This window comes from Asterias rubens, chromosome 17 (genome assembly GCF_902459465.1).
Source record: "Asterias rubens chromosome 17, eAstRub1.3, whole genome shotgun sequence".
NCBI classification, from domain to species: Eukaryota; Metazoa; Echinodermata; class Asteroidea; order Forcipulatida; family Asteriidae; genus Asterias; species Asterias rubens.
Window position 1 is genome coordinate 13,182,789 of NC_047078.1, and position 10,579 is coordinate 13,193,367.

At 36.6% G+C, this 10,579-nt stretch overlaps 1 protein-coding gene across 1 annotated transcript in view; it reads right to left on the reverse strand.

Moving 5' to 3' along the window:
• The window catches only part of LOC117301547 (succinate dehydrogenase cytochrome b560 subunit, mitochondrial-like), a 42,029-nt gene extending 32,608 nt beyond the window's left edge, over positions 1-9,421 (reverse strand). Inside the window, exon 1 of the mRNA XM_033785577.1 lies at positions 9,226-9,421. Coding sequence (XP_033641468.1) covers positions 9,226-9,242 — 17 coding nt within the window. The 5' untranslated portion in view covers positions 9,243-9,421. The remainder of the gene's footprint in view (positions 1-9,225) is intronic.
• Positions 9,422-10,579: the final 1,158 nt, after the last annotated feature.

A 10,579-nucleotide genomic window follows, 5' to 3' on the forward strand; every position in this document is an offset into this window, starting at 1 on the left:
GCCTTTGTGTATTTTACATAAAAAAAAAACAACTTTTGAGCTTTTAAACCAAAGTAAAGCTTGTACAAACTTAAAACTTTCTATGTTCATAGGCAATAGTGAGTAGATAAAACCCCCACTTTTTTTGAATGATGACGTCATCGATGAGGTCATGACAAGGTTTTTAATGTTTAAAAATTACCATTTGCTTGTTGCTGTACATATCAACGAATATAAAAGCTATGATGTTCATACTTGGGCATCGGAAAGATAAAGACTTGGGAAACATTTGAAAAGTTAACGCCAAAATCGTACGACGTTAACTTCCGGGTCGTTACCCTAGATCAAAGTTCGCCTTTGTGTTTTTTTATAAAAAAAAAACTTTCGAGCTTATTTACAAAATAACTCATGATTGAGATTGATTTGAACGTTGAAACTCAACAGATAGGTGAACCTTGGTATCAAGACACCACAGACCTAACTATGTCATAATGACGTCATCGGGCATTAAACTACAATAAATCAAAGTTTAAAATTTGTAAAAATCATATGGCGCGCAATTTGGGGGGAATATCCAACGGCGCTCTCTTTGGTCCAACGAAAGAGGGCGCTGTTGGGTATAAAGATTTTAGAAACATTGAGCGCTATGTGCAGAGCGAAAAATCGCAATAGTTGAGTGATAACGTCTCGCACCAAAACCACAACCTTTTTTGAATTGATGACGTCATTGATGAAGTCATTACATTAAATAGCTAGGAAATTTATATCTTGAGAATCACAAATGCTACCAATAAGCTATTTTTATGGTCTTTTCCACGACAACATTTTTTTGTTAGTGTTTGACCTTGCTTTCGTTTAGAACCGGCTTTTTATCGTGACATAAGATTTTCAGTTGAAAAACTAAACCTAAAAATCCGGAGTGGCTTTGCATTAACGATCGCATTATGGCACACTTTTCTAAAACATTTTAAGGGGATTCTCAAATCTGTAATGCACATTTAACTATAAAATAACAACACATTGTATAAAAAACATCTTTATGGTTCAATGTTTTTGAACCACGTCATCACATAACGTCCAACCAAACACCGTGTTTTTGTAATTAACAAAAAGCACTATGTCTAGTTTCCTCGTGTTCTTCTTTCCCTGCGAACCTTCTCCATCAATTTTAAACAAAAGTAAAGCTTGCACAAACTTAAAACTTACTATGTACATCGGCAATACTGAGTAGATGAAACCGCCACTTTTTGGGAATGATGACGTCATTGATGACGTCATGGCAAGGTTTTTAAAGTTAAAAAACGACATTTGCTTTTTGCTGTATCTCAACGAATATGAATGCTACGATGTTCATACTTGGGCATCAGATAGATAAAGACTTGGACAACATTTGAAAAGTTAACGCCAAAACCGTACGACCTTATCTTCCGGGTCGTTACCCTGGGTCAAAGTTCGCCTTCGTGTATTTTACATCAAAAAAACTACTTTTGAGCTTTAAAACAAAAGGAAAGCTTGTACAAACTTAAAACTTACTATGTACATAGGTAATAGTGATTAGATGAAACTGCCACTTTTTTGGAATGATGACGTTATTGATGACGTCATGACAGGGTTTTTAATGTTCAAAAATGATCATTTTCTTGTTGCTGTATCTCAACGAATATAACAGCTATGATGTTCATACTTAGGCATCAGATAGTTTAAGAGACTTGGACAACATTTGCAAAGTTAACGCCAAAATCGTACGACCTTAACTTCCGGGTCGTTACCCTGGGTCAAAGTTCGCCTTTGTGTTTTTTTTATTCGTGTTTTTTCATCAAAAAACAACTTTTGAGCTTTTAAACAAAAGTTAAGCTTGTATAAACTTAAAACTTACTATGTACATAGGCACCAGTGAGTTGATGAAACCGCCACTTTTTTAGAATGATGACGTCATGACAGGGTTTTTAATGTTAAAAAAGGACCATTTGCTTGTTGCTGTATCTCAACGAATATAAAAGCTATGATGTTCATACTTGGGCATCGGATAGATAAAGACTTGGACAACATTTGAAAAGTTAACGCAAAAATCGTACGACGTTAACTTCCGGGTCGTTACCCTGGATCAAAGTTCGCCTTCGTGTTTTTTTTATATAAACAAAACTTTCGAGCTTATCTACGGAATAACTCAAGATTGAGATTGATTTGAACGTTGAAACTCAACAGATAGGTGAACCTTGGTATCAAGACACCACAGACCTAACTATGTCATAATGACGTCATCGGGCATTAGACTACAATAAATCAAAGTTTAAAATTTGTAAAAATCATATGGCGCGCAATTTGGGGGGAATATCCAACGGCGCTCTATTTGGTCCAACGAAAGAGGGCGCGGTTGGGTATAAAGATTTTAGAAACATTGAGCGCTATGTGCAGAGCGAAAAATCGCAATAGTTGAGTGATAACGTCTCGCACCAAAACCACAACCTTTTTTGAATTGATGACGTCATTGATGAAGTCATTACATTAAATAGCTAGAAAATTTATATCTTGAGAATCACAAATGCTACCAATAAGCTATTTTTATGGTCTTTTCCACGACAAAAGTATTGTTAGTGTTTGACCTTGCTTTCGTTTAGAACCGGCTTTTTATCGTGACATAAGATTTTCAGTTGAAAAACTAAACCTAAAAATCCGGAGTGGCTTTGCATTAACGATCGCATTATGGCACACTTTTTTAAAACATTTTAAGGGGATTCTCAAATCTGTAATGCACATTTAACTATGAAATAACGACACATTGTATAAAAAACATCTTTAAGGTTCAATGTTTTTGAACCACGTCATCACGTAACGTCCAACCGAACACCGTGTTTTTGTAATTAATTGTTCTGTTTTTTTTTTTTTCCTCGCGTTCTTCTTTCCCTGCGAACCTTCTCCAGCAATTTTAAACAAAAGTAAAGCTTGTACAAACTTTAAACTTACTATGTACATAGGCAATAGTGAGTAGACGAAACCGCCACTTTTTGGGAATGATGACGTCATTGATGACGTCATGGCAAGGTTTTTAAAGTTGAAAAACGACATTTGCTTTTCGCTGTATCTCAACGAATATGAATGCTATGATGTTCATACTTGGGCATCAGATAGATAAAGACTTGGACAACATTTGAAAAGTTAACCTTGGTATCAAGACACCACAGACCTAACTATGTCATAATGACGTCATCGGGCATTAAACTACAATAAATCAAAGTTTAAAATTTGTAAAAATCATATGGCGCGCAATTTGGGGGGAATATCCAACGGCGCTCTCTTTGGTCCAACGAAAGAGGGCGCTGTTGGGTATAAAGATTTTAGAAACATTGAGCGCTATGTGCAGAGCGGAAAATCGCAATAGTTGAGTGATAACGTCTCGCACCAAAACCACAACCTTTTTTGAATTGATGACGTCATTGATGAAGTCATTACATTAAATAGCTAGAAATTTTATATCTTGAGAATCACAAATGCTACCAATAAGCTATTTTTATGGTCTTTTCCACGACAAAATTTTTTTGTTAGTGTTTGACCTTGCTTTCGTTTAGAACCGGCTTTTTATCGTGACATAAGATTTTCAGTTGAAAAACTAAACCTAAAAATCTGGAGTGGCTTTGCATTAACGATCGCATTATGGCACACTTTTCTAAAACATTTTAAAGGGATTCTCAAATCTGTAATGCACATTTAACTATAAAATAACGACACATTGTATAAAAAACATCTTTATGGTTCAATGTTTTTGAACCACGTCATCACGTAACGTCCAACCGAACACCGTGTTTTTGTAATTAACAAAAAGCACTTTGTCTAGTTTTTTTTTTTTTTCCTCGCGTTCTTCTTTCCCTGCGAACCTTCTCCAGCAATGTTAAACAAAAGTAAAGCTTGTACAAACTTAAAACTTACTATGTACATCGGCAATAGTGAGTAGACGAAACCGCCACTTTTTGGGAATGATGACGTCATTGATGACGTCATGGCAAGGTTTTTAAAGTTGAAAAACGACATTTGCTTTTCGCTGTATCTCAACGAATATTAATGCTATGATGTTCATACTTGGGCATCACATAGATAAAGACTTGGACAACATTTGAAAAGTTAACGCCAAAATCGTATGACCTTAACTTCCGGTCGTTACCCTGGGTCAAAGTTCGCCTTTGCATTTTTTCATCAAAAAACAACTTTTGAGCTTTAAAGCAAAAGTAAAGCTTGTACAAACTTAAAACTTACTTTGAACATAGGCACTAGTGCGTAGATGAAACTGCCACTTTTTTGGATTGATGACGTCATTGATGACGTCATGGCAAGGTTTTTAATGTTGAAAAATTACAATTTGCTTGTTGCTGTATCTCAACGAATAGAAAAGCTATGATGTTCATATTTCAGCATCGGATAGATAAAGACTTGGACAACATTTGAAAAGTTAACGTCAAAATCGTACGACATTAACTTCCGGGTCGTTACCCTGGGTCAAAGTTCGCCTTTGTGTATTTTACATAAAAAAAAAACAACTTTTGAGCTTTTAAACCAAAGTAAAGCTTGTACAAACTTAAAACTTTCTATGTTCATAGGCAATAGTGAGTAGATAAAACCCCCACTTTTTTTGAATGATGACGTCATCGATGAGGTCATGACAAGGTTTTTAATGTTTAAAAATTACCATTTGCTTGTTGCTGTACATATCAACGAATATAAAAGCTATGATGTTCATACTTGGGCATCGGAAAGATAAAGACTTGGGAAACATTTGAAAAGTTAACGCCAAAATCGTACGACCTTAACTTCCGGGTCGTTACCCTGGGTCAAAGTTCGCCTTCATGTTTTTTTCATCAAAAAACCAACTTTTGAGCTTATCTACGGCATAACTCAAGATTGAGATCGATTTGCACCTTGAAACTCAACAGATAGTTGAACCTCAGTGTTTTTAAGACAACACAGGCCTAATTACGTCATAATGACGTCATCAGGTATTAAATAAAAATAAAACAACGTTAAAAATGTGTAAAAATCATATGGCGCGAACGTTTTGGGGGGGAATCCCAAAAGCGCTCTTGTTTGTCCAACAAAAGAGGGCGCTGTTTATTATCAAATCTCTGTAAATCATCCCGTGCAGGGGTAGCTCAATTTTTAAAGGGTTTCCATAATGTGCAAATTAAAACCTAAAGCCAATCTCACACAAACATATTGCATTTGTGAAGAAAAAAGGAGTTGTTAAAAACTGTGATACAAGTTTAACTATACAAAATTAACGACACGTTGAAGAAAAAGTCATCTTTATGGTTCAATGTTTTTGAACTACGTCATCACGTAACGCCCAACCGAACACCGTATTTTTGTAATTAACAAAAATCCTATGTCTAGTATTTGTTTACATCTTTTGTTTTGGTGTATGTTACAGGAATGGAAGCAGTAAACAAAGTAGTAAACAAATTGAAACAGCTATAGATCTTGAAGTACAAGTCCGAAGACCACCAAATTGTTTACAGATGTTGCTGATGAGTTATCCTTTGCAATAAGACAATAATAAACTTTGTGGCATATATACAATTGTTGTCATGGTAACAACAATAAACAAGTTATTTGTTAATGCAGAAAAATCAACATTTTAAGACACAGTATGCGACTGTCATTTGTATTACACTGTGAAAACATGTTACTACACTGAATATTGACACAAATGTATGCATCTTATTTTGCTCTTTGGTCTATAAATAACATGTTTAATTGGTTTTCCTCTCTTTAACAGTAAAGATTGACATGATCAGAAACAGTAAACAAAGTAGTAAACAAAATAAAATGACTATAAATCTCAAAGTATACGTCCGAAGACCACAGAATTTGATCCCAATGTTAGAGGTGAATTGTCCTTTCAAACTTGACATTATGAATAATATGGCATCAACAATTGATGACATGGTTTAACATCTTTTAACAAAGTAGATTATATGATTGAAGGCTGTAAATAAAGTAGTAAACAAATTCAAATGGCTATGATTAGGTCTGATAAACTACCAAATGACTACCGCATTTTGCAATGATTTGCCATTTGTATGCATCCCCAATCTCAATTATTATAATGTTGATGCTGTGTATAATCTATTTATGAGCATGAAAATAAATATCATGCCAGAGTAGTAAACAAAATGGCTGGTCAATTATAGTCATCAACCAGGGTACCGTTGGATCATTCTCGTACTGAATATTAGACCATGATCAGGGAACTCCTGGCATTTGGCTTATGGCAGTTTCAATGTAAGCTTGGTCCCAATCTTAAGTTGTCCAAATATGTTTGAATTTCTTGCCAACTAAAAGGGGAATTAATAATATATCATTATTTGGGGTCTTCCGAACAGACAAAGACTCAGCGACACTCTTTGCTGCATTAATAAGTTTAAGAATATGAGACTTCAGTCATTTGTTTGTTGACTCTTTTTTTGGAGCCTTCCATGAATTGGTGCAGAACTTCTCGACTAAACCTAACTTTTTTTATTTTTATAGTTCCAATTAATTTCTTAAATTAGTACTTGCTTCTGAATTCAAATATCCCTCCACCTGTTTGAACTTCTACTTCTACGTGATACTCGGCAATGTCCGTAGGTCAGGATATAATGCCAAGGAAGGAAATAACGTAGTCTTTGTTGCGGTCCCTACAACTAATAAGTAATATGTATTGTCCATTGATATGATTCATGCAACTGTCTGTACACTGTAGGCACCAATGTGGCATTTTACAACTTAGAACTACAAAAAAATTGGCCATACATGTAGGTTCCCCTCCCTCGGCGCACAGAATACACAGTTAAAACATGGAAAGTACATTTTTGACCAAGGTTTTTCAACCAAAATCAAAATGTACTCCCATGATTAACCACAGAATAAAAAGTAAAAAAAAAAATAATAATAATATTATTATTAATATAACAAATATTTTAGTTAGCTAAATAATTTACTGTAATTTAAACAACAGAGGCAGAGGACCGTTTTACACATCCTGAAACCCTTAGTTTGTTTGTGAAACTAAAAGGCAACCTTTATTTTATAAAAATCATGTGAGACGTCAAATATAAGACCCCCAGAATATGTCAACTCAATACCGTTCTGAAAGATCGGTTTTAAAAATGAAAATCGCTTCTTAGGGCTGCAAATTTTCACTCGGTCTCATAAGTTTCTAAGTTAATTCGGTGCCGATCTTTCCATTTCCAGCATCGTTTTTGAGCCTCCCCCTACCCTTCTACCCGAAAATTCAGTTTTGAGTTACCCACCTCCAACTTTGTTCGAAAATACGGCCAAAGTTCGGTCGAATTCAATGATTTTTTTTTTTTTTAATCCCGACGCTACGATGTCAACAACACATGGAGTCAGCTGTCAAGTGAAACTACCCAGCATGCACAGCGATACAGTCGAATCGAGCAACACGGAAGATTGCGTGAGAAAAAAGGAAGCCCGATTTTCGGTGGCGCGCATGCGCGGTGCGCTTTGTTGCGGTCCCTAATAGTAGCCATAATGCCTTGGGACACAAATGTAATTAAATTTGTTAAGTAGTAATTGAATAATATTTTTGATTTATTTTGCACGCCATACTAGCTTCGGAATATTCAATAAAATACCAACCAAAGAAAGGTGTGAAACCATATGACGTTGCTCCAATGTCGTGCATGCATTTATGAGCACTTTTAAAGGCGGACTGTCTCTCGCAACGTAAAACCAAAATTTCAACACACCATGAAGTGTAAGTACCGAGCAGAAAATTGTATTTTTTGCCGAAGTTTTTTAATTTCACTCAACAAAAAGGAAATTTATACAAGCATTATGAATGTATATTGAGTGGGGTGGGGAAAGCTTTAGGTGTACAATACATACAAATTACAGTTCTGACTTCTGGCTGGCTAACGGTCGTAAAACTGTCACCCATCAACGCTGATTTGAAAAACATATAGCATTAAGGAGGCCCTAAATATGAGACCCCTATAAGGCTCACAGGGGAGCCTTATAATTTCTAGAAGTAGAAGTGTAAGTGTTATTGTTAAAAAATTGGATAGATGATTTGAAAAAAAAAAATCAGTTTTTGATTGTGAACAATTTTCCTGTTATCCTACTGAAAACACATGACACCAGGGTTGGGTATGTTTGCATACTTCATATAATAACAAATGAAGATAATTTGGGCATCGGTTGATATATGGCATCATTTTTTTTCTTCCCAATTCAAAGAAAAAGGCATAATTTGAGGATATTAGTCAATTTCCAACACCTTACCTTCTTCTAGTTGCGACAACGTAACCCTCCTCCCAACGGCCGCCGGGAGGAGGGTTACGTTATCGCAACTAACCTTCTAGTTGCGATAACGTAACCCTCCTCCCGACAGCCGCCAGGCCGGAGGGTTACGAGATATAGGTTCGAGCGAAAACGGTTAATCTGGTCCAACACGTACAATTTCGACAGCTAGTCACCAGATTTTCCCCATGTTTCAAAAATCATGACACAAATTCTGAGGGTACAAACTTAATCCGCAATGTATAATGCGCACCATTATAAATATGAGTTAGCCCCACTTGTGTGGCCAAGGATCAGCTATCCTTGGCCACACAAGTGGGGCTACATTATGAGTGAACGGCGTGCAATGCAAACGGACAGCGTGCACACGCACTGCAACATTGTAACACCCCTTTTACAGAATGGTTTAGCCCAACAACAAAATAATGCGTTTGCAAAGCGATGCGACAGGTTCAAAATATGAACCTGGGAATTTGCGTCGGGATCTGGTAAGATTTGGTCCATTTTTCTTCGAAATATTTCCTAAATTTGAAATGGTGTTTTGAGTATTATTTTTCTATTAATGTATTAATATGGCAGGCTGCATTAAACATTCATTGCGGATTAAGTTCGTACCCTCAGAATTTGTGTCATGATTTTTGAAAGTGGTAAAAATGGGGAAAATCTGGTGACTAGCTGTCGAAATTGTACGTGTTGGACCAAATTAACCGTTTTCGCTCGAACCTATCTCGTAACCCTCCGGCCTGGCGGCCGTCGGGAGGAGGGTAACGTTATATCGCAACTAACCTTCTTCAAGTTACCTTCTTCAAGTTCTATTATTTATGAACTTATGTCTGTATGTGTGTTACTGTTAGGCCTAAAACTTGTGAATACTCTGGAAATAAATGAACTGAACTGAACTGAAGATACGTTTTTTTTTCTTCCTATTGTTAAATTAACGTTAGGCACGCCTACCTTAACTTTGTCGCCATTGTCTTTCTGTTTAAGTCGGCCGGATCTGAATTTCTGACTCTCAACGTAAGTCAAAAATTTATTAAAAATTGCAAATTGATGTACAGCAAATCGTGTAGCGCCGACACTTTTCGAGGTGCTAGAAACCTGTCCATCCAACCTCGTTCAACGATCGGCGACTCCAGCTGTTTATGTAAGGACGATTGCAACGGTGGGGACGAGCGAAATTATTATTACGTTTGTGAACTTTGGTAACTTTGCACGTAGGACGTAGAGCGCAGCATGCAGTAGCCTTCAGTCAAGGTGCACGCGGCACACCGGATAGCACGCACAACCCCAAAATGTAACGCACGAAAAAAGACTATCACCGCGAGCGGCGAAGGTTGCCGCTCGCGGTGATAGTCTTTTTTCGTGCGTTACATTTTTGGGGTTGTGCGTGCTATCCGGTGTGCCGCGTGCGCCTTGGCTAAAGGCTAAGCATGCAGCCACTGGGAAAACAACAATAAGTACTTGGTAGTCTAGTACTAAGTAGTACAGTATACACTAGGGGTAAGAAGATCACATAGAGCGCCTCCGCAATACCCTAATAAAATAAAATCTCGGCTCGGATTCCATGACTTAAGTAAGTATACTATAATACTATTATGACCATGCTCACACCGATCTTCAATGACTTCAACTGGCCCCATTTGTTTTGAGTTTTTCCTGTTTTCACGGCAAACGAGAAAGTATGGTTTCCCGGTGAAGCCATCATGGAAGAAACATCTGCAGTGACTACAAAGTGTTCTTTGACTTTGAGACTCTGTGTATGACTCTATAGCCAGCAGTAGCCCACCTTGTTGAGCTGTAATGGCTCCGCTTTTAACATCGGTCTCATCACTGTCACCATTAGTGTCTCATCACTGTCACCGGAAAAGTTTCCGTATGGCGCCACCACTTTTTCATTCGAAATAAAATAATATAGTATCTAATTTACCTGATAGATATATCCCTTTTTGTAAAAATGAGTGAAAAAGTGGTGGCGCCATACTGAAAGTTATCCAAAAAAATAATATAAAAAATATAAAAAGTGTGAATAATGGGAGACTTTCTGGGATGATAGAGGGCAGCAGACTTACCGGGTAAATCCATTGTTCTCAGAATTATGCGCATGTTCAGAACTACGTAAACAATGGAAATTTACCCGGTATGTCTGCTGCCACCTAGCGTTGGAAAGTCTCCTATTACTGGCTTCCAAATCTGATTTTTATTTATTTTTTAAATATTTTTTTTCTTAATATTTATAGTAAAGCGTATAAATAAACAGTGATAATTGAATCAAAAAGCTGATGTTTAAATTTTAATATTAATAATAGCA